Here is a 25180-nt window from a genome sequence, read left to right on the forward strand (position 1 = left end):
ATGGACCGTGATGGAGTGATGGGTCAGCCGGCAGGTGGGCCTAGGGGGATTCAGAGCTRCACGCACTGAGATTCTGACCTGGCCGCTAGGGACTGTGACTGAAATGCCAGAGCGTGAGGAAGCAAAACGGGTGGTGTGGATCCCTGCCTCGGGAGCACGGAGGATGTGGAGCACTCCTGTGGGGCCACAAGGGACAGCCTGAGTACAGCAGGACCCGCCTGCACAGCAGACATGGGCAAGAAAGCCACCAGCTTGCCCCCACACACCTGAGCCCCAGAGCAGAGCCTGCCTGTACAGATASGGACAGCGCGAGGGGGTTCTACAAAGCGAGGGCTCTAAGGCCCATCTTTCACCTTTCCTCACAAGCTGTTGCGAGCACGAGCCTGCGTCACCAGCGCCAAAACACRGCTTCCCTCAGGTGAAAGGAGGAAGAAAGCACAAAGGTGGAAGGAAAGAGAAATCATGGCAATTAAGAGAAAAATATGGGAACTGTTGAGAGAATGTCCCTTCCAGAGTGAGACTTGAGCTTAAAGCTGAATCCAAATGATCAAAAGATGCTTTCTAAGAGCAGCTTGAAACTTGCTCCTGCTATTCCTTGAAAGTTTTTTTTTTCCTAGCTCTTGTATACAAAAAACACAAAGCAAAAATGCCACTATCTCTATATAGTATCTTTTTCTTTTCATCTTATTCTGTAATCTGATACAAATTATTGGTAGCAGTAGTAAAAGCAAGCATTGTTTCTATACTCAACCAGAGCCAGGCAAAAAAAAAAAAAATATATATATATATATATATGTGTGTGTGTGTGTGTATATATATATATATGTATATATATATGTATGTATATGTTTCCTCCTCATGATGCACTGGYGGAACCTCTGATTATTTGATATTTCATCCCTATATTATCCCCCAGAAGCTCAAATATGAAACTCGACGACACTGCATGACTTGGCCCATTACTATAAGGAAATGGAGGGAACTGATGTTCTGTCAAGGACCTATGAGTCTAATGAGGTACTAACACCACTTCAAATTCCTTCACGTCCAACTGTCTCACAAGACAGGTAAGACTTGAACTTGTAGAGAAAAATAAGTTTGTTAAAAGTATTTGGTATTCATTTGCTATTGCTAGAAGTGTTTTCTAACAATYACATTTTTTCTAGCCTGGCAGAAATTTTGTAACATTTTCTTTCTTCCTCAACCACATGCAGTAGTCTGTCAGTTCCCTGGGAAATATATTAATTACAGTTGAAAAGCTCAGTAGTGATATATGATATATTATAAATTTAGTGCTCAAAATCTCCCAAACAATTTTCAAAAAGAACAGAAAGAACATGTATACTGTATTTCCTCCTTTGGAAAAAATGAGCACATTCCAAAAAATGCTAACAACTTTAGCCATCTTTTTCTTTGACCTACTCCTGTTTTGAAACTTTTTATTTTTCCTGGATTATTGGTTGACCTAGAATTGCTGAGACAGACTATAAATAAAAATTTAAAATGTCATGAAGCCTGCATTTGCGTCAGYAGTCAACGATGTATAGTTAGAAAGTTTCATAATCCATATATTTTATTATATTTTACTGAAGCTATTATACTAATAGCTATAGGGCAGGATATCACTGAATTCCTCTAGTCTTAATAGYTGTGGAAAGCTGAACCTCCTTCTTGCTCAAGACTTACAACAAATAATTTTGGGGCTTAAACTTCTATTTTTTACATACAAGCAGACTTGAGTTAGTCTCAGGTCCTCCACTGTTCTTTGACATSAGATTTTATCTCTGTTGTTAGGAAACTAAACTGTAAATTCAAATCTTACTTAGAGCCCTCTGTTTAACTACTGTACATTCATGGAAACTAGGCTCTGTGGAGTTTTGGAGATGTGTTTTAGTTAAAGGCAAATTACCAAGCATAATRCGTAAATAATAAGTAAAGGTGAATTTTAATATAAATACATGATACAAAAGTATGTGAATTTTAATGACTTCTCACATACAGGAGAGACTAGAATATTCAACAGATCCTTAAGTATTATGAATTTAATACTGAGTTCTGTTCTCTCCATAAGAGAAGACCAATGCATCACATTCCTTTTAAATCACTGGTACTGCATTTCATACAAAGAAAAGGGAAAATATTATAAAATGCTACATCAGACTGTAATTGCAAAAATAAATGACTTGCCTTTTTACCATTTCATGGACTGCTATGAAGAGAGCTTCCTATAATTGATCTGTTTACAGAGTGTTCAAACTTGAGTTGTTACATTTTAAATAAAAGATTTCACCAAATTTCACCAGGCTGCATAAAAAAATAACCTCTATCATTTCAAAATCTCCATACATATTTCATTTGGGTTTTGCAAAGTCATTCTTCAAATGGGTCTCAACAACCAGCAAAGCATCTTTCAGTTGACAAGTAATTAGGCCCAATAATGAAACGCAGATAAGAACAAGCATGGCTAGGTCATAAAACATCTTTTCTCCATGGAAAGGAAAATATCAATTGCAATATAGACAGTGAGATACATTTTCTGATAAAGTAAACAAACACTTCAGTGAACTCACCTGTTTATAGCTCAAAATAAGGTTTATAGTAATAAAATAAGGTAATATGTTTTAGAATATCATGCATGTTCTTTTCTTAAATGGTACTTTTTTTTTGTCTAGCCATGTGTTTACAAGCAGATTAAATGAATGGAACATTGTCTCAGTTGTCTGACAGCTCAGACAAGTTGTCTCAGTTATTTAAAATACTGCATGACATTTATTACCTTATCATCTTGGACGAGATTATTTGTTATCAGCATTACCACTGATAAACCATACCCTGAAAAAATGAAGCACGTTTGGGTGTTTGTTTCCACCTGCAGGCCAGGTGCTCTAGGCATTTCCCTCAGTAATCAAATGACCATTTTCAGTATTGATATCAGAAGCACTTGGTAGCAAATTCAGTCATGTGATACTGAATCTGTGAGTTAGAGGAACACAGGGCAGGGAAAGCTCTTTGTATAGGAAAAGCTGGAAATAATCCTGGCAGAGTAAAGGTTGCCTGGCATTTCTGATATTTCTATGGCAAATTGTCTACCTCAAGACACCATATGTAGTTATTGGTAAAAATTAATTAAAAAAAGGTTCAGCTGCTTCAAAAAAAAAAGAGTAAATATATATATACATGTTTATTCTGTCTACTAATTCATTGAACAACTCACAAATCATCATGCCCCAAAGAAAAATGTACCAAAGCTGGCAAACAGTTTTGCAAAGGTAATGCTACATTCTGTATTTCACATGCATATAGCAAGTTTCTAATTTATCTKAGTATGTTCATATTTCATATTATCTCAGTATGTTCATAATTCTGCCCTTCAAGGTGACTCCTACATATCAAATCAGACTAATTCTCTAAGGCTTATACTTATGAAAACTGAATGTAGAAGATGCCATTTTTAGAAACTGGTACAGGCACCCAGTGCTGAGCACTGACTGATATTCCCTGAATCCCAAATCAGGATGTTACATAGTGACTAGGGCTACATTAGCAAGTAATGTGGACTGCTGGAGAAGATCTGCAGAGTGAAATAGTGGTTGCTGACAATCTGAGGTGCAGATAAAATGCATTTCAGACGTCTTTAACTTCAGTTTACCTCTAGCATGACTGTTGGGACTGAATGCCCATCTGTCGCTGCAGGGCCCTCCTGCTGCATCCGCAGTGCACCTCTTCCAGGTTATTTAATCCAGGAGGAATCCAGTTCATCTGCTCCATGACCAAAGCACTGCAGGTGGCAGAGACCGCTGGGAGATTCATGTCAAAAGTGCATTCCTGATCCAGTTAAAGCACCAGTGTAAATGCATCCTATGTGAACTCATGCAGGGTCAGCTCCTACCTACTCCTCTCAAAATTCAGTCTCCACAGACTTTATGGAAGCTCTTGGATATTCCTAAGCTGCATTAGCTTCATGTGCTGATCAAATCAGATACCGGATCCCTTTACAAGTTCACGTTCTCTGATGCTGCATTCACTTGGTTTGAGGCTCCCCGACTGAGACAAAGTTGAAAGCAAAAATGTAACTTTACTTAAATAAAGGGACCATTAGAAGATTCGCAAATTCATGTGATACCAGAATGTTAGCATATTTTTCTGCTCTTTATTTGAACAGGAGTCCAATGCTAGAAGTTGACTGTCAGAATTCAAAGTAAATCTAGAAACATGGAAATTAGAAATGGAAAGTCTTTATCCAGTTACTGACTATAACCCCGAGACAGTGAAAGATTACTCGCTATATAGTCTTTAACACTCTTTCCTCTCCAGCCTTCCTTTAGTATTCTCTGGGCAGAGACTTTTTCTTTTTTTCCTTTTTTTCTTTTTTTTTTTTCTGCGTCCTTGAGATCTTTAATATCACTGGATCGATATTAGCTATAAATGTTTCTTTGTGAAACAGGGCCTGGAAGCATTTTAAGCTTAGCAAAGCCCTGTTTGGCCTGAATGGCTGATGAGACCCTGCTACTTTTCTGCACAATGTTTGTCTATTCTGTCCAAGGCAAAGTGGTTGTTCTGCAGCTAAGTAATCTGTAGACAGGAGYCAACAGGAATGATTTATTAATGTTTCCAGCGGGAGCCAGCTAAAGGAATACAAATACCACCGTCATGCAGGTGATGGGCATCAGTCTTCCTACTTTAGAAAGGAGAATCAAGGCTTTAACCAGGACTTTCTCAAGACGGAGATGCTTGGGTTCTTCAGCAACTTAAAGACAGCAAAGCTCTCCGATAGTCCACAGTGCCCCGGGGGTTTAGTGTGGTTCATCTTACATTAACTTTCGTGCCGTGGCAAAAAGMAAGAGTACTGGGCAGCAGCAGAGTGAAAAACAGTATAAGAACAAGTAACAAACTAGCTGCTCAGATGCATCTCCATTGCCAAGAAAGTACAAAGAGCAAAACGGGGTGCAGCGCTGTGCCTGCCTTGTGGATCAGGATTTCTCATGGAGATTTTCTTAGTGTCTGTTTGGGTACTTGATACAGTTGAGTTTGRGTGATTCTTCTTTGAGCTAAATGTACTCTGAGATTTTTATTGCACTTATCTGTTCCCAAAAGACTTATAAATACTTGTGACCAAGACCAGGATTGTAATAAATGGAGATACGGTGAATTAGTTTATTTCTTGTCACAGTTTAGGAAATGTGGATTCAGAGATGTTATTTTGCCTTCATAGGAAAACAAGATCAAGTCATAGGGGAATCTTGTATTGGAAAAACATCGTAAAACTGAATCCAGTTAGGACCTGCAGAGTGGCACTTTTTCTGGATAGCTTAATCCAGATATCCTATTACTCATTCCCCAAAGTGTGAGTTACCCTTTAAAGGTGTTCCTTGATAAGGTTTTCAGAAAATACTGGACAGTCAAGTCATGGTTAAATCACCTTTTTGGATTTTATTTCTTTTAATAAAGGTTGGCTAGGCAGATTTTCTGTCACCCAAAAGAACACATTTTAGCACTTCTTCTAATGCACGTTCATCATGATGGCTTTACTCTGAAAGAAAGCTGGGTAGCTCACAGCCAAGAAAAACAAGTTCTCATTGTTGAAAAGGTTTCACATAACTATCACTCTTACTGCTACTAAAGGGCATTTTGGGGGTTCTTTCTTTCAGATATGAGAAGTTCAGAGACTCCCTTCAGTGGTGCAGGCTTCCCTGGGGAACAGAGGGGACGCACTGGGGACCTGCCCTGCTTGTACTGCCAGAGGGACACGAGGCAAAGGACCAGCCTCCCGGGGCACTCATTAAAGGCCATCAACATTACGGCAGTGCTGTAAACCCCTGGCCGAGGTAGGAAGAACAAATACCTTATACAGTCAAAATGTTTAAATGAAGGGTGTTTAAACAGGAATAGCAATAAGCAGCAAGCAGGTGAGAGTGCGATGCAGACTGAGCCATGCAAATATCTGCATTCTAGAAATGGGACACTTTAAGCTACTGCCCTTTTGCATGATGCTCTAAGTATTAATGTGGGAATATACTGATACCCATAAACCTCTGCAGTGYTTTGCTGAATCTCCTGAAATTCCAAATTTCCACATTTCAGTTCCTTTTTGTCCAAAATGTGGTAATAATTTACTCTGTTGGCTGTTATCCCAGACATCCTCATGACCTTAAAAATGTCACTAATGGCATGATTTACACTAGYGCTCAGCACGGAGAAATCCCATAAGCATAAGCATGGAAAGGAGGTGATCATTTTTTTCAGAAAGCTGCTTTTAAAGAAGGGATCAGGCTGAAGCAGAGACAAAAAGCTCTGGGAGTCCGGGCTCCATATCCTTGCTCCTTACCACACAAATTCCTCCTCTAGAACTGACCATTCCAGATTCCTCAATGCTCTGTGTCAGAAGATAAAGCYTTGACTGAAGACAACCACTCAATTGCACTTGGTCAGTCAGACCTGCCTCATCAGCGAATTTCTCCGTATGCCCGGCCCTGCACCTACCACCRCTGGCTAAAGTCAACTGAGTCTACAGCATGGCTGCTCTTCCCAGCCTTGCCCTATCCAGGCCCTGTCCTTGACCCCATGACAGGACAACAATCCTGACACTCATACAGAGAAATTTCCCTTGAGATGACAACAGTTCCTAAGGGTTTTGGGTCCAGTGAGCTCCTGGAACTTGGATTTCACTTGGGACATGGAGTGCCTGCTAGCTTAGTGCAGGCACTAAAAATCAAGATATCTAGCACCATACCCACAGAGTCATGATTCCCACTCTTCCCTAGCAGGGCAAACCCAAGCCCAGTGCTTTATTCCTTGTAAACAAACACCTTGCACTAGACACTGGGCCCTGATACTACACTTCTACTTCCCCCGCAGTATCTGTGGTGCTAAACTGGCGTCTACTCTTCATTTTCCTGTTCCTCACCTTAACCTCAACCATAGCAGTCCCTGCTTGGCCAGCTAATCAGGATGACTGCTGCAGCTCTTAAGGAAAAATATAGACAAGTGCTTAGGCCGAGCCTTAAGGCTTCAGCTCATCACCCTATTGGGCAAAACTCAAATTCTGGCTCTAACCCTAATGGAGAGTCCCCGCTGGAAGATCTAACACCTGGCTCTTGCTTCAGGTAGCTCTTCAGCCTAACTTGGTAACCCACTTGAAAAATCCAACCATAAGTTTGCTCATTGATCTGTATGATCTTAAAGTCTGCTCCTGTCATAAATTCTCACATAATTCCTGCAAACCTGAGACCTAACGATACCAATCCCTCAGTGAGCAACCTAGCCCTAACAAAGTCTGTCTAGACCTATAAAAATATCTGTAGAGATCAGTGTTTAAAGACAACACCTGAGTTTGCACTCTAGCAGCTGAAGCCCTCCTATGCTGTGAGACAGATATGCAGCACGTCTTCACTTCTTCCTCCAAGGGTTCAAAATACGTTAAGCTTGAGTCTCCTCACAGTTCCCAAACTTCTTAGTCATCCTGTTAGCTTTTTTTTTTTTTTTTTTTTTTTTTGGTCAATGTCAAATTTATGTTGTTGAGACAATGAGGAAGGTTTCAGGTCACCGTCATTCACTTACAGGAGGGCATTGAAGGCAGAGCATGTGCTGCTTAGTGCTAACCTGGATAAGTTCAAGGATAGCCATCACCTCTGCAGGCTTCCCTAGAGGACAAAAAGGGAATATTCAAGAGAGTCATGGTCACACCAAAAGTTAAAACACAATTCAAAGACTGGAAACTACTTTCCCGTCCTTGTTCTGCATTTTGTGATCACGAATCAGCCACTCTGTAAAATGAGGCAGATGGGACTTCTCTCCCAGGAGTGTGACAAGGTGCTGTGATGCCACAGTGATAGGATCAGAGCAAGAATGCATAATGAGCTCAAAACAAGACTTTTCTCTGCTCTTGTCTTCTTTCTTGAATATGCAATTCCTTCCCTTATTTGTTACCTAGGCACACTAGCACAGAGACCCTGATCCACCCACATGAATCACCATTTGATGAGAARAAGAGGTCAGGAATGAAGGCTGCCCTTTCCCACAATACGGAGCATGACTAAGCGTCAGTGTCACGCTGCCCATGTGGCTCCTGCCCTCCCGCTGCTGGCACACTTCAGGCTCAGTATGTAGGCGGGGAAATGAGGCAAGGGAACTAAATCCCCTCTCCTAGAGAACCAGCTTGGCAATCAGAAGGGGGAAGAGGCTTGCAAGCCAGTTTACGATTCTGTATTGGTGTCACCCTCTYGTTGAGTGTCCTCACAGCAAAGTGATGCTGCAGGAGCCTTGTCCAGAGCATGCCAAGTAGTCAACAGTCCTGCTGAGGTCACCTCTGGTGCAAAACAAGCAGTGAGCTCCACACTGAGTTCCTGAATTACTCAAGTTACCTTCCAGACAAGCAACAAAGCTACAGTGCCCCCAAGGATGCTGCCTTTGCAGGTCTCAGTGAAGCCAACCAGAGATAGAGGCTAGAAATTAATTAGGAACTTGCTGTAGTRTGAACGATTATGGAGGGGAAAGCTGAAGTGAGCAAGATGCAAATGAAAGATTTTCATGGCTGCACCTCTGATAGCACAGGCACAAATTACAGCAGGAGAGATATGAGAAGCCCAAATAAGTATGCTTATAATGCAACTTGCAAATAAAACCCCAGCAAATATCCACAGTGAAAAATAATTTATTTTTACMAAGCAAATATTGCTTGCTCATGAGCACTTCACAAAAAATTGTTGAAAAAACAAATCCTACAGTTAGGGTTGATTTAAATATAGCCTTCTAGCAAATAAGGTACTATTAGATTATGTTAATATTGGTATTTTATATACATCTGTAGGACTTGAGGCTGTGGAAATATTATGCACAGGGCAAATACTGGCATTCCTCACTCTGTGACTTGCACACAAAASAGAAGCAGCGGGGATGTGTATGCTTGTGCTTCACTTCTCCAAACTACCTCACCAGATGTCTATGAAATTTTATGGCAAGGAAGCAGAAAATATTTTTTTTCAGCACACTTCTATATAACCAGTATGTGGCTTTTATACCTGCTGGTATATTTGCTCCGGGTATAAAATAAGGCACATCCAAAGGGCTGGGGTTTTTTTAACACGAGACACTATGAGCTGGCAGAGCCGGTTTTCAGAGGAAACTGAGGCAAAGCTCAGGGCTCCCCAGGAGATGTGATGTGCCCAGAGCAGTGGGAGGAGAACCCGGGAGCAGCAGCGGGACTCGGGTCACCAGGGTCACCTCGAGCTGGCCCGGACATTCCCAAAGAAACTATTGGTGTTTGAGGTCAGCACCRTCCACAGTCCAGCCCTGTGTGACTTACACTGTGAACCTGAGAACAGATTGGAAGTATCCAAGAATTTTGCTATGGTGGGTTATCTGAGAAATCAAGACAGAAACATGGTATCTGTCTTATTACAATTACTTAGCTTTATTATAAGTGTATTTAGCGTCTACTTKCTAAATGTAGGTTTTTCTCTTTGTGCAGAGGCCTTCCCATTGAACAATACTACTATGTGACCCAGCTGAAGAAAAGTGATGTGCGCATGAACGATGAGCTGTAAGTTTCAATTGCATTAACCAGATGGTGCATTTAGAGAATAAAACATTCCATGCTAATCGTATTACRCACATACAATATGAAATGCACATATGATATGAAAGGTGAAGGGACATGTTGTGTAAAAAGAGGCTAGCTACAAACACACTTGGGAAGGAGGCTCAGAATAGGGCTCCRTGCCCCTTCACTTTAGTATTTTTCCACAAGGGTCTATGAATCTGTTTTGCAGGTTCTGTATTTATCCATTCTCCATACATATGTAATATATATATACTTTGTGTACATATAATACACAAATACACTAGGTGTGTATGTGTGTATATAGATATAGGTATAAAAAACACTCAAAAATGTGGGCCTTTTGCAAATTAGGACCCAAATTAGAAGTAACTGAAGTAGCCATGATGCCACGTGCATATCAGTTGTGGTGCTAGTRTCCATATATACAGAAGTACCACACATACATCAGTCTGTGTTGCTGGTATATACATATAGAAACATATATATAAAATTTTATATATATATATATATAWAAATATTTTAAGAGGAATCTTGACAAGAATTGTTTTCCTCAGTGCTACTCTTTAAGAGAAACCACACTGGGTGAATTTGGATTTTGCTGGATTGCTGCAATCCAAATTTTTGCCACGTGATGGCACCAGCAAAGCATTTAATCTCCTATTATAACCTAATTCTATGTTTTAGGTAATGAAAACCTTAAAAAGCAGAAAATGAACAATTTACACCTCTCAGATTAGACTTATATTGGTTATATATCAAAGTATAGTTGGAGAGATTATTTTAGAAACCTAGGAATAATTCTGCAATGATTTTGCTGGGTTTTATCTATAGGATTGTGAGGMTGGTGCGTGACTGCCAGTAGTTTCCCTTTAGCTCTTCCCGTGTGAGGTACCTGATCCCTGATAATCYGTGTTATCTCAGACACTCCACAAAAGCAGGGAACAGTTTGGTCCTCTGAAGTTAAGTAAGCATCCTGTTATGTGACACTCATATTGGTAACCCTGAGACAAAAGCTGAAGCACGAGGAGACTGTCAAATAGAAGGGAAAACCACCTTCTCCACAGGGTGGGAGGCCTGCTGTGTTCCCAGGAATTTCTAGGCTAGGGCAACCTCCAGAGGATCATGGTTAAAGCTGCTTTGGGCCCCATCTGCTTCCTAGAAAGCACATTCCTCATGGCAGTCACTCACCTGAATGAGTTATCCATATACAGGGACCATGGCACCTTTCTGGGAATTGGCTTCGTTAAGAGGAAGTTCCAGAGAGTGCTGCGTCCTTGTGATAGCTCTATAAGGAAGAAGGATGTTTTATACAAGGGTAGATCAAACTCTGCTCCAGAACATACTGAAGAGGATATGACTTTAGACTCTGAATGTCTGACCAATTGCACATTGATTTATTTTATCAGTTTTGCATTCCCATCTTAACCTGAAGCATGATGGCTCTCTAAAACATTTTATGGTCTGCTTTATATGAGGTTGAGCAATTTCTTTCCTATTAGCTTGCGTTTTCGTATTATCTTTTAAAAACTTTTAAGTTGAAGGAAAGGAAATATATATATATAAACAAACCTGCCACGCTGATAGTTGAAGATCGTTCATAGCAATTATTCGCTCTGCTGTCAGGGACCTCCAGATGGTGACAGCCATACTGAACCCTTCCGGTAAAATACCCACTGAGTGCTGCTTCATGGGCCTCCTTGGAARCTATTATCACTCTCTTTATTTACCTCGGAGCCTGTGAGGCTTCCTTTAAGGCCTCCATTAGTCTTTTATGGGAAATGAATTACCAGGCATTTGCAATAACTCTATACTCTCCATGGGTTAATTCTATCTTAAGTATGCACACCACATAYATTTGCCTCATACACACCTACTTCTGTAAGTGCATTAGCAGTGGGCCAAATCTTCCCTGCCACTCAAAAGTCCTAAAKAGAGAAACACAACCCCCTCTTTCCACCCAAAGGAAGGTGTAAAGCGCCCTCCAAAGCGCATTTGATCCAAAGGGATCAAGCAAGGCCACAACAAGCCTGAAAGGCCTTTGCTGCCATTTGGAGGAGCTCACATTAACCAGCTCACATTAACCATCTCCTTCCACACACACTCCATAGTTCCACATCAAGCTACACTGTTTGTAGCTCTCCTTGCAAAGGCAAGTCATCCCAAGGAACTTCTGGGTGGTTTAAGTGACAGAGCAGATGAATAAATAGTGTTGTTTTCTGTGTAGGTTTTAATCTTTTCTCCAGCTTACCATATGACATAGCATTGCCCTTCCTCTGGCTTTCCCCCAGCTCCCTCATCCCTGGCTCCCTGACCTGCGGCTCCCTGACCAGGCAGGTTAGGTTTTAAGGTTAGGCAAGATAAGTGATTTCTTCCTTTTGCAGGAATCAAGGGCAGCAAAGAAAGCCAATTTACAGACGCGAAACATGTTTTATTCTCCAATAGCAACTTTCTTCCTGTTGAAGTTGGCAAGAGCAATAAATCTTGTTTTCTTAATAATTTTCAGAGTACATGGGCAACTAAAAGAGAAAAAAAAAAAAAAAACAATGAAAAGTTTCTTGGCCTAATCTCGAGGAGCTGGAGGCCGCGCAGCTCCGTGCACCACACCCAGAGCTGGGCTGTGTGGAGGCACCTCCCCTGGGCCTGGCAGCASCCAGCCTGGGGGCAGCTGCCGCCCTGAAGAGGGTCCCACACATTTAGCGTGTCTTTTATTGGCATTTCGGAGCTGCTCAGGCTTTGCACCCACTGGTTTGCACTACACCAAGAGGAGGGACACAGAACTACTGCAGGCTAGTACAACCTGAGCTCCCAAACCCCCTCCAGACCACAGTAGTCATGGAAGTGTACGCTTCTGCTATTGACCACTGCCTTCAATGCAGGTATTACAATGAAAAGTGCTCCATAAAGGTACATAACTAATTCTCTCATGCTCCAGCACAAAGGAGACTGATTCTCCTTATACTGGCATGTTTTTATCAGGAATACATGCACTGCAGAATGCACAGGGAATGCATTCCAATGCCATGTGAGTAAGAGGAGAATAAACACTAGGCATTTTTCTTCAATCTTTCATCTACAGCCCCAGACAATTTCTGCTCTAACTGCAGAAATGGGAAACCAATTCAAAGTATACTCTTAAAATATATTCTTAAAAAAATATATACTCTTAAAGATTGCTTTTCTCTAAGTGTGGCTACTTTGGTACGGGCTTTCATTTTTCAAGACAGCCACCACCTGAGCCTGAGCTCCAGGTCATTACAAACAGAACAGCATGTAAATAGGTGTCAGAACCTGATGCTCGATATTTTTATAGCATCACATATCAACAGGAAAAAAAGATCTCTTGTTCAGCTCAGTAGAGCCATGAGGTATTTTTCTGCATTGTAGTCTGAGATATGACTCCCTACAGTGATCGCACTAAGAAGTCCCACCACTTCACTTGTGATAAAATACATTTTGCAGTGAAACATGTTACTTTTGCATGATGTATTAGGGTTTGAACAAAACTGAGCTTACATATGTAACTCATTAAAACACCGGTGACAGTGTGGAAATGGATGAGACCAGGCCAGCATCGAAGCTTTTTGAGAATGGGGCAATGGTTCCTCGCTGTCCTTGTACAACCTCTGCTTTTATGGAGTCCAATGACAGAGCGGCCAAGCAGCAGCTCTGAGCCACAGAAGGCCTGAGCACAGGTTGGGYGTCACTCCTTGGCCACGGCTATGCCAGCCAACCCAGCCAGCCCAGATAACCCCGTTCCCCCAGGGAATCCCATTCCTCCAGGGACAGCCGAGGCTGAAATTATCGACAGAGTCCCTGTGCAGCCCAAACACATCCCACACAGCTCTGTCCTCAAACTCAGCAGTGGAAACCCGGAGAAGTTACCACCTTCTCCTGCTTGGGAAGGAATCTTGGGCATCTCTCGCCTCACTAAGAAATGTTAGGGCTCTAGGCCATACGGAGGCCAAGATATAGTCTCCATATATCCATATATGCCTTGTACAATTAGAAACATTCATATAACCAAGAAATAATAGAGGACAATAATAACAATAATAATAACAGATTATTATGATGCAAACTTTCCCATCTATACGATGCAAAGGGACTTTCAAGCAATACCTAGCAATTTAGTCTTCACCAAACACATGAGATTTYGGAGCTCCTCATAAACCACTTAATTTCTATATCAGATCATACAATTATCATTCAAACATTTTTTTCTCTTTTTTTCCTCATACTGTAAAGAACCACTACAGCAAATTGTATTTTTTTAACTCTTAGACATTTTTCTGGCTTGATGTAATTGCCAAGAGATTCTTAGCTAGCCTCATTTATGATTTTTTTTTTTTTGTCCTTTAGAGTTCATGTACTCCTTTGATTGCTTTCTTAAAATGTATTTGAATCAACATCAAATAAGTCTCCAGATAGAAAATAAAAAAAAAAAATTAGAAGCATGGAATGAATTAATACTTTCTGTATGACTAGGATGATATATTTTGTTTTATATTACTGATAAAAAAGATTTCTTTTTTAAGTAGTGCATGCAGTTGTTTATTACCAGAGAGCACATTACACAGAAATGGAAGAGGGAAAATGTATTTTCAGAAAGTTTTCCTTGCATCACTGGTTCCAGGAGCCTTTTCAGCCTTGGCACTTGGCAAAATAGAGCATTTCTCTCTGAATGAGCGGCATCAGTAAGGATATGGTGTGCACTGCTTACACATTGATTTGTTTCTAATGTAAATTGATGGCATTGCTTCAGATTAAGTGTGGGAGGTGCAAACGTACATGGGATTTCCAATGACTTTATMTTTTTCTTCTCTACTCTAGGCTTCATAAGCCGCCAGGCAGTTTGGCTAGGTAAGTACCGTTCACTTATACTGTACCGTGTCTTTATGAACTACAAAAGGGAGGTGTTTTCCCTTAGAGCCTCTGCACTGGCGGGAGGTTCCTGGCCCATAAGCAGCAGCAGAGTTACTAAACTCTCCGTGCTGCCCGGGTTAGTGTCAGCAGTGCCCAACGCACCCATCCTACGGGCTGAGCGAGTTTCCCGGCTCACCTGGGTAAAACTTATCTACATGACAGGACCTGGAGCATTTGGGAGCGCAGATAGGGCATACAGCAGATTAATGGGACAGAAGCCTAGTAAAAGTGCAGGTTGGAGAGACACGTTGTTACCTCGTGATGCACACAGGAGTTGGAGGTGCTTTTGGTTTTGCTTTCTACAGCAGTTGGAGGAAGGCATTGGCTCTCAGTAAGTTGCTACACACAGTCATGGAAAATTTAGAAGGATCAAGATGGGGTGGGTGCTATTCCCTATCACTGGAATAACCTACCGTTTCATTTTCATTTTGGAAGGTCTTTGCCATTTCAGTATATTAATTATTGAATGATTTCATCAAGAAAAAAGCAAAAGTGGAAAGCACAGCCACAGCAATGTGGACACTCCCCATGAAATACCAGTTCTCAGCATCCCATAAAGCTCCATTTTGGCTTTACTCTCCTTCCTCACAGAAATAAATGTCTTTTCAGGGGCAAATTTTTGATTTAGCAATTGTTATTAACTGGAGCTGTGCAAGAATAAGAAATCCACATTTCCCTTTCCTTAAGCCACATAAAAGTAAACATGAGTAGCTATGACCCATTACGTACAAAAGCCACAGTTCTTTCCTTGCTAAGGAACAACACAGCCAATAAATCTGCAAGTCCTCATTTGCCCTTTGGCTCTCATTTGCCTTTGGCTACTCATTTGAGTATCTGTAAGCAAGCACCATTTATATTTGACTATCTTGCAGTGATAAAAGGTTGGCAGCCACCAGAGTGATTGAAGTTAGATGCTGATCTAGCAGGACAGTTAATTATTCTATTTTTACATGAAGAGCAACCAATGCTCTGATGCAATGACATTAAATCCCCATATGAATATTAATGTGCACTGCTTTGGAGTTTCGTTCAACTGAGCCCCAGATTTGTTTAAAATAATTCGATCTGAAGGGTCAAAGTTTGTTTCTGCCATGGAGGACATGGTGTGTGCCAGAGCAAAGCACACCCAGCATGACTCACACCTAGAGATACTACAGCCTTCTGTAGAGCACGGGAATTGCGCAGCGGTGCGTGCGGCCTCCGCGCCTGCTGCTGCTCTCTGCCGCAGCCCTTCGTGCCGCTCCGCAGGTAGTGTCARTGTTCCTTTGAAATTCATCTGACTGCACCTGCTATCCTTTTTTGATCCTTTCTAAACCACAAATCGGCTTTTCTCAAGGCTGCAGACTGTTTCTGTTTTGATGGATTTTCTCCACCAGTTATTTTTCCCGTTCTCTTCTTCATACTGTTCCTCATGACAATCTTGGTTTACTTCTCCCTTCATTTCTCTCAACTCCAGTGTCTACAGGAAATACTTTTCCTTGGAAGTCCTGGAGCAATTTATTGCTGCACAGAGCCTCTCTCCACAGAGCCTCCCAATTCCTTTATTCCTTTAAAGCCAGAGGAAATCCCTGAATATGATGATATCCAGTACAGTTTGTGATAGACTCCTCAGAAAAGTGTTKTTCTGCAAGCTGTCTTCACATGTAACTGTGGCTACTGGGATGATTGTGAAGATAGAAACCAACATCTTTACTTGCATCTGAGGTTTGATACTGAGGCATCCTTTCTTGAGTCTGACTTGGATCCATCTTAAAACTTCAAAAAGAAATTTGGAATTCAACATATACCACATTTCACYAGAGTCTGGCCAAGAGACAGTAGCCTATGGGGTGCCAGGGATGCAGGTGACCAGTTCTCAAAGCTGCAAAACACACACAGTGACTCTCTTCTATGTAGTGAAAGAGGTAGGTCATTCATGGATAAGCAGGCAGAGATCATTGGGAATTCCTTGCTGGGTGCCAGCAAAAGGACCGAGGAACTAAGGTTTTTCTGCTGGTCTTGTTGTGGTTCCTGCAGAGTGTAAGCTTAAATGCTCAATTTCTGTCAAATGTAAAATAATGACATTTTTGKTTTTTTTCTGCCCTTTGTGAAACCCCAACAAACCAAGACCACTGTGGCTGCCCTTTCCCACCTCCCACCCCTACCAGACGCACATCTCAAGGTATGCCATGTTTCCAAACTTCCGATCTCCTGAGGATCCATACACTGGTGTTGAGGCAAGCCATCGTCGGCCTCTGCATCCCAATATCCCTGCCAAGGCTTTTGATGTGGTTGTTCTGAGGAAGATCAAAGGTAAGAGAGTATTTGGATGGTTTGGTGCTTATTCTTGATACTTAGTTAGAAACATTACTGAAGTCTCTCCTTTAAAATGAAACAAAACCAGAAATTAAGCATTATGAGAGGTCAAGCTAAGCACATGGATTTAAACTGGAGCTTTCCAGCTGCAAACTGCGTCCTCAGTGTAGGGGGATACCTGGGCCCTGAGAATCCTGATTTAATCCCTATCTCATGTGAGCACCTTGCAGCGCTTCGGGAGCCAATGGAGCCACTAGGCTGGCTGTTATTTCCTTTAAAAGTCAAGGTGCATCATTCAGCCTGATGTCTCTGGTCAGGCAAATAACTCTTCATAGTCCTGAGGAGCAGCAAGGAAAAGAAAAAAAATGCATTTGAGGAACCAAAAACTTGCAGTTCAAAGATTTATGGCTGACATAAATCCACTGAGGATAACAGAAGTACCTTGTAATGGGATCTGAATGATTACAAATATTTAATCACTACACAAATGGTAGAACAAGCTCCAGAGTGACAAAACAACCCTGTTTAGCCCTCATGAAGCTGAGATGAAGCCTGAGACATTCATTATATTCAGATTACCATATAAACCATCACTGAAGTATTTGTTTTTAACTCTAGCAAGGTGACTTTTTTTTGCTAGAAAATTAATGCAGAATAAAGCAGTATTCAACACTGAGTTTCAGCATACCCTAGAGTCATCACTCCCATTTAATGCCATTTGGCTCTGAGAATGGCAGGAAAAGAGCATGAGGGTCTTGGTCTTGGTCCGTTTTTCCCGAGACGCAGTCATCTGTGTTGTGTTTTCGCAAGGTATTTATTTTGGAAGACCCTGCAGGTCACCTGCATGAACCGATGAGCACCTTGAAACAGCTCTTGACGGCTGTTTCCCCCACAGGCTTCTTAGGTGTTTGGGACAGGAGGAAGCAGGAGCTCGCTTCACAGCACCAGGGCTCAGGGTGCAAGAAGATGTCAGCCAGCACCTCAGTTTGTCATGGCAGTGCTTGCCAGGCAGGGACTTGACAATAACTATGTATATTAAAAAAAAAAAAAGGAAAAAAAAAAAAAGCATATGCTGCTGTGAATAAGAAGCTTTCAGTACAGTAAAAGCTGATAATGTCAAGCAGGATGTCAGTCTGCATTAGTTAGCTGTCATTCCCAGCCATCACCACAGTGCTGTACAGTAATGGGTTTAGTTGTGTAAATGAGCAGTTTTCCATCCATCAGAAACCCAAATCCACGGAATATGCTAGAAGTAGTAATTTTTAGTTGCTTTCACTGATTATTGTTTAATACAAGTAACAGACATCACACATGGAGTTGGGCTTGCAAAGCCATTCTTGCACGACACGAGGATCACTGGAGGCCATGATCTATTCCCAGCAAAGCTTATCAAGTTGAGAATTAATAGCTTAAGGGGCACCTACAGCTGACAATTAGAAAGTACCTGAGCTTCATTTGCTATCCCCTCCATATGGTTTGACTTCCTCTGAGACCAGGATACTCACAGGCTCTGTGACTGAGGTGAGAAATCTCTTGTTAAGTCCAGACAACCCAGATCACATCCAGGTAATTTTCCCATCAGAAGGGTATGTTTAAAAATGTYGTGCCTTTCTAAATTTTACCCTACCGAGTTCAGGATACCCATTATGTAGTTAATCCTGGCAGCATCACTGTGAGGTATATAGAGTAACTGAGGTAGAAAAGCTGAAGAAAAAAAGCTGTGACAGAGCTTGGATTATAAATGAAGCTCTTTGTAGTATGCTCCGCAGTCTCATTTTTTAGACACCTACAGGTGCCCAATTACTCCCCAAAAGGTGACTTTACAGGCACAGAGCCACCTTCACAATCAATCAAACCTTATTAATCTGTGTTGTTGTTGTTTGTAAAAAAACATGCACACAAAATGCAACAAGAATTCCTAGCCTCTGTTTGGATCAATCCAGATCCCCTGCCGTGAGTCATGGCAAGTGACCCTCTGTAGAATCAAGAGTGTTCAGGGATTCAGCCCTCGGCCGCTTGTCACTGCCTCTCTGCCCCAGACAACTGACCCTGCAGATCCGCTGCTGGAGATACTTGCCTGAGAGCTTCCAGAAAGGCAGTGCACTTAACTTCAGATGATTAAATGAGTGACCTGGGCTAACCCTGCTGATTTAGTGCCCCAAGAGTGCTGAAGATCTCTGCCTGCAGGTCCGTGAGGTCAGGCTCCCACAGCAGCAAGGATACAATCAGCAGCTCACAGAAGTTGCCTCTTCCACCAACACAACTGCCCACATAGTGAGCATAAGTCTACAGCTTAAAACGCAGATCCTCCTGTCATTCTAATCAATAGTGTTGCATTGGAATATGTTAAATATTTCTGCTGCAGGTAATCCGTATAGGCACGAGATCGTCAGTATTCCCTCTGACTCCGAGAAGGAGGCTCTGCATTGGCCAGGACAGMACACGTACTTTCATGTATGTGGTTTGTAGGGCAGAGCAAAAGCCACTCCTTTTGTTGTTATCTTAATCAAACCTGACTGTCTTTCACGGGGGGGGGGGGCAATTTTACACCCCAAAGTACTATATTGTGCCAAACATTTGCAATTCAGGAGTTAAGATTTCACACAAAGAGCAAAGGACTTACGAGAGCACAATATCCACCTCCATGTTATATAAACAAGACCAGAAGCTAACAAGCAGTCCTGTGATGAAGGTCTTTTAATTTAAAGACTAACTGTGTCTTCTAGGACCTAGCTAAGTAGCTGTGGAGATAAGAAACAACATAAGAAAACAGCAAAAATGGCCACTGACCATATCCAGGACAGGGGCTCCTCCCTTCAGAAGTCCAGATGAGGCTTGCTGTGTTTCACAGACATGGGCTTAGGCAGCAGCAGGTCTGTGCCCATCTTYGACTCTCCGCAAGTCCTGCCATCCTACAGCCAGGCTGGTCTCTCTCTTTCCGTGTCTTGAAGGAAATGCACCTTACGTACCTGAGGTGTGGAAGGGCTGGGCCAGTCTGTCCATAAAGCAGAAATGTAGATGTGTTGATGAATGGCCACGTTGCTACTCTTCTTCAGCTTGGTTAAAAACCAATTCACATCCCAAAGGGATCTAGCCTACAGTCTGATGTCAGATCAAAGTAATGAAAACTGCAGGGAAAGCCAGAGATAAAGACACAGATACTGCCTTTTTTAGACACAGCCTGACAGATGTGTGATGGAACTAAATGGCAGTTGTTAGTATGACTGCAAAAGGAAGAATACATACTGGGCAATGTTCTGCCTAGCTGCTGTTAAGGAGAACTTTATTCCAAATTATTTTTATTGTGTTCAACCTTCCAGTGGGTAGCATGAAGTATTTAAAATATTTTTCCACCACAATTTTATTAATCTTTTCTAAACAGATAATTTCTAGAGGGTTTATTTCAAAACTTTAAAGCAATATTTTTATCCAAAACACGTTTAGTTTACACTTTACGTATTTCTTTTTATCCCCCAGGTTCCTAAGTTTGCTGAGCAAAAGGGTCAAAGATACTATCCCAAACCACCAAAGACAGTAGCTCCTAATTCCACTTTTGAAGAGCTAGGACACAACCTCTCTCCCAGAACAGCCAATATGCTACGAAACTGTGAAAGGGCTCAGTGGATCACAACATATAGTCGAGACTTCACTGGTAGGCATTTTTYGTTAAAATAATTTACCGGAGGTAACAGTGAAAGACCACATAATATCAGCACATAGTGCTCTCTAGAAAATTCATTTTTAGTCCTTTAGGAATAAAGATTACAAAAGCTGTAAGTTAGCTGAGATTTGCCTCTGCGTGACTGACCATTCTCATAGGAAGAATGTGTGACAATAAAATATGTCTCCATTAAGGCAGAGGTCCTATGAATCCCCTTAACCTGGATGACTATGACATGAAGGCACTTGACAGATTACTGCGAGAACTAGAAAACGTGGAACTTGTAAGTACTGCAGTTACTGCGAATTTGATGCTTCTGCCACAAGTATGACTAGAAGGACACTCGCAGACACAGCTAGCAGAATTGAGCTTTCTCTCTGGTAATACAGAAGCGCAGCTTGGTCTAAAACAGACAGAAGTTCAGCATAGCAGATCAATCCTGACACAGCTCATTGACAGATTTTTTTGTAATGCATTAGTGACTTGTTCCAAGTCTGGCAGGAGGTTATTGTGATTATCTGCTTCTTTTTAATCTTATCTTTTAAAGTTGCCACCAACAAATGACAGCAATTAAAGGGCAATTTGCCTTGTAAAGTATGAGTAATCATTTCCATAAAGCGATTTGTCAGCTGCGGAGACTGAAACATTGGGCAAACGTTGAGCTGGTGTGACCAGCCTCATCCCAGCCATCACCTTGCTGTCTTCAGGGCACATTGCCTCATTTCATAAAAGCTCTGGTACCACAGCAAGCTGTGACCACCTTATCAAGCGTGGCACCGTGTATCTTCAATCCATCCTCCTCTATTCACATGAGCGGTTTGCTGTTTTCCCTTAAGGGTGCATYAGTAACATGCAGTTACTTAAAGACAACGCTTTCTGTTTTAATGCCCAGCTGCTCTGAGGAACATAAAACTTCATGCTTATTGTCTTCAGCTATTCTGATGCTMAGTGTGGGCTGTAGAAAACTGAAAACATATTCTTTTTCTTAAACACCACAGGTGCAAGTAAAGCCTTACCTCCTATATAAGCACAGCAAAGCCAGCCGAGCTGCTTTTTGCACCTGGATCACTGCTTATGTCTCAAGCCTTTTCAGCGACACCTGTGCCTTGTCATGCACAGTATATAGACAAATTTAATTGACTGTAACTGAATAAACAATTCTGCACATAAAGCAGGAGTGGATTCCACTCAGCCTTCCACAGCACTGCTGGCTTAGCAGCACACAGGTTCAGGCTTCTTTGCCTCTAATGCCCTCAGGTTGGATTGCAAAATAAACAAGATGCGGGGCAGCTAAGTAACAGTTCTCGTAGTTATACACCAGAAAACTCCTCGATGAAAAGTAGCAAAACTGTCCTGCTTTTTCTTTCTACTGGTCTTTTTTTAAAAAAGTAATGGAATTCCTTTAAAGGGGTATTTGCAGATTTTTTTTATAATTGAAACTCCGTATCTGAAGTGGAAAAGCTGCCTGACTTTCTGTCCCGTGTRGTGAAGGAGCAAATGTTTTACTTTATGCTAATGGACACTAAAGAACACTTTCAACAGCTCACCCTGTTTCCTCCTGGAAAAGAAAATCCAAAGCAGCAGCTTATTTTAATTCAAAACAAACCAGCCTTATTGCCCTCTAGCTTCCAAAGCATGACTGGAAAAGGCCTACCCTGGGCCATGCTGTTTTATCTGAGCAGTATCATCCCATTTAAAGACACATACATTTAATATAAAAAAMMCAGCAAAGTAACCTCCTGACTGACAGTTCTTTGGCTGTAGCTCTGACTTACTTTGTTTGGGTCCTTCGTAGTACAATGTTGCTTTGACTCTGTGCTGTTATCCACAGCATTAACCCCCAAAATGATTAAGACAGGATAACAGTACTCAAGCAGTGAATCCAACTGTGACTGAGGAGCTAACAGGCCACAGGCCAGTGAGCCCCCTTAGTTCCACTTGCTACAGTACAGAAATTTCAATATACAGTAATGCAAGTCATCTTGTGTACTGTCACACAGCGTAAGGGATCACAAAATGGAAGGCAGATGTGTTCAGAAGAAAGGAGCAGGTGGCACGGGGCATTTCTACCCATTTGTAGCTTGCACCTAGAGATGGGCTGAGTATTTTGTCTTTTTCAAAGCATAAAGATTAAATCTAAAGTCCATACACATATCCTGGCTATACAAATATATATTGGACACTGTGGGCTATGTGTGGGCTGCCCGCCTTTGCCAGCATCTATTTTGTGTGCTGTCAGAGAGAAGCAGGGCCCAGGAGTGCCCTGGTGCAACACTTGTCCCAAGTTCCCAGGTGTGCTGCTTCCTTCCTTTTCCACAACGTGCAGTACTAAGGGTAGATCCATGTCACTAGTTGCAGACAATGGTTGCACCAATCCCTGCTAAAGCAGGGGTCTCCGATGAGAGTGTTAATTTTGTTCCTTCCCCCATCAGAAAGAAACATTTCTGCCTTGCCCTTCCCAAGTGAGGCCTCTCCAGGGACGCACCGCACGTTTACTCCAAGGTCAACGGCCCCATGCATCAGCTGTGCAGGAACCGCACGCCTCCCACGGCCACGTGCCTCCACCTTTACACGCTGTCCATCCCATTTTGCCCAGCTACTCAGACACAGCGCTGAGGAAATTAAATGCAACCGCCAGTCCGCAGTGCAAAGTGACAGAAAACACAGCTCAGCAATGGGATGTGAGCCAAGGGCAGGCTCATCTGTCTCAGGTATGTTACCAGAGGGACGGCTACGTGGATGCCAGGCCCGCAGCCAATACATTTCGCAAAGTCACTGACACGCAGCAAACAGAAGAATTGTACAAGAGGCAACTTATAGGAAGGCCTGAACTTGAATCTGGATGTTCCCTTTCCTATAAAGATTTGAAGCCTTGCCATCTGGGACAATATAGAGAATACATAGTATGGAACRACCCAGATGACTATCTACATGTGCCCAGTCTACCACTGGCTGTGAAGAGCGAGAGAAGTGCAACTTCCATGCGTGAGCTTTGGCATCAGGAAGCGAGCCAGCCTCCCTGGACGTCAGAGGCCTGCACACGAAGCGCGGCGCTGCCCCAACGCATCCCCAGCTACGAGGCTCCTCAGCAGCCGACCGCGTTGCTGCAGCTGCAGGATTCCTTCTCCAAGTCRGCAGCACACAAACGTTTTCATGATTCTATTAAAGGAGAGACAAAAGACCTCAGAGATAATGCTGCTGAGGGAAGGAGACACAAATTCTATGGTTTCAATTCTTTTTATTTCTACAACTGACGCATTGCTTTGGTCTTGAAGAATAGATTAATAAATAAAAAGTACTTCAGTACAACTTGTATATCCTTTCCTGGAGAACAAAGATAAATTCAAATTGGAGCAGGTAAAAAGAAGAGCAGCCTGGGATATGTGCAGCCTATTTGAAAAGCCGGGACAAGAGCATCTTATCTTGGTTGGCTTAAAGGCTGTGGAATTATGATGTTCTTGAGAAACACATCAGTGGAACAAACACTGGGGAAGGAATTAGTTTATTAAGAGCCAAATGAGTTCAAGAATGAGCACTACAGACTGAAACCTGGTGTAGGTTGCATGGGTTTTAGCATTCCCTGCAGGACTTCAAAAGAGCTTTAGAATGAAGCAGCTAAGCTGTAGAAAACATGCAATTTGTTATTGGCAGTTAGCTTGAGAGGGCTGCAAGTGCCAATATAGTAGCTAAGGATGAGAAGTGGGTACCAATACAGTAGCTAAGGATGAGAAATGGGAATTAAGTTGGTGGTTACAAAAATAGTTAAGAAAACCAAGAGATAACAACAGAACAGCTCTGCTGCTGTGTTGTGCTTCCTAAAGTCAGATTCCCAAATAGTGTGAAAAGAAATCACCAAATACAATACTTTTAAACATCCGAAATCATGTCTGCAAAGCCACTTGAAGGCAGGAAAGCCACTAAGGAAAAATCAGTGCGTTAACAATGGCTTTGCCCAAAGAACACAAAGAATACGTTTAAATTGCTATTTTCAGTGTGCCAAATGATCAACATAACTAATATTGGTTTAATTAGTATCTTAAGAAACTAGAAGTTAAATAGGGATTAGAGGCAGAAACATGACATGGCCATTTATTCTTTCTTGGCTGGCTATTTGAATGAAGCTGGTTAATTGAATTAGCTGGTTTCAGCTAATTTCAGCTTAGAAACTTACTTAGATCTTTCTTACTTAAGATACTTACTTACTTACTTAGATCTTAGTCTTTCTTACTTAGATTGTTACTTGAATTCAAATGTTTCCCAGAGAAGACCTGAGAGGGGAGCAAACCAACGCTGCAGCTCTGACASTTTCTTCACTGCACGTCTCCTAAGATGTCCACTAAGAGATCACCATTTTCCCCTCTCCTTCCAAGCAATTTTCCACAGTTCAAGAGGCTGCCAGGATCACAGTCACATCACACATACGACTTAAACAGAACTGCCCTTCTAACAAGTCATTATCCACTGCATTTCCTGGAAGAGATTCTAGCAAAGAATCACTGCAGAAACCCAAACGACTGATCATTTTACATGTGAGATCTTCAGAAGTCTCGCTGGGAGACAGGGCCCCAACAGAGCACTGTGGGACAGGAGTCAGAGATTTTGTATCCCCTTTGGAGAGGGTTCTCACCCTCAGATCTCACCGTAACCCATCATATCCTTATTTTAAAATAAGCCTAGWTTTCTGCTCAAATTGTAGTTATAAAAGTTTGGAAAAGAATAACAAGTTTTAAAATCAGGAGACT

General features: G+C 42.0%; 1 protein-coding gene across 1 annotated transcript; it reads left to right on the forward strand.

Moving 5' to 3' along the window:
* On the forward strand, window positions 1–23692 carry CUNH7orf31 (chromosome unknown C7orf31 homolog). Its single transcript, XM_026033357.1, has 10 exons — window positions 1–34; window positions 932–1067; window positions 5649–5825; window positions 9467–9538; window positions 14390–14419; window positions 16590–16774; window positions 19143–19231; window positions 20255–20429; window positions 20633–20721; window positions 22871–23692. Exons 1-10 carry the CDS (start codon window positions 1–3, stop codon window positions 23690–23692), a joined length of 1809 nt encoding a protein of 602 aa, XP_025889142.1.
* The last annotated feature ends 1488 nt before the right edge of the window (window positions 23693–25180 follow it).

The sequence above is a fragment of the Nothoprocta perdicaria genome, unplaced genomic scaffold, assembly GCF_003342845.1.
Source record: "Nothoprocta perdicaria isolate Ctin4 unplaced genomic scaffold, notPer1 scaffold_128, whole genome shotgun sequence".
Classification (NCBI taxonomy): domain Eukaryota; kingdom Metazoa; phylum Chordata; class Aves; order Tinamiformes; family Tinamidae; genus Nothoprocta; species Nothoprocta perdicaria.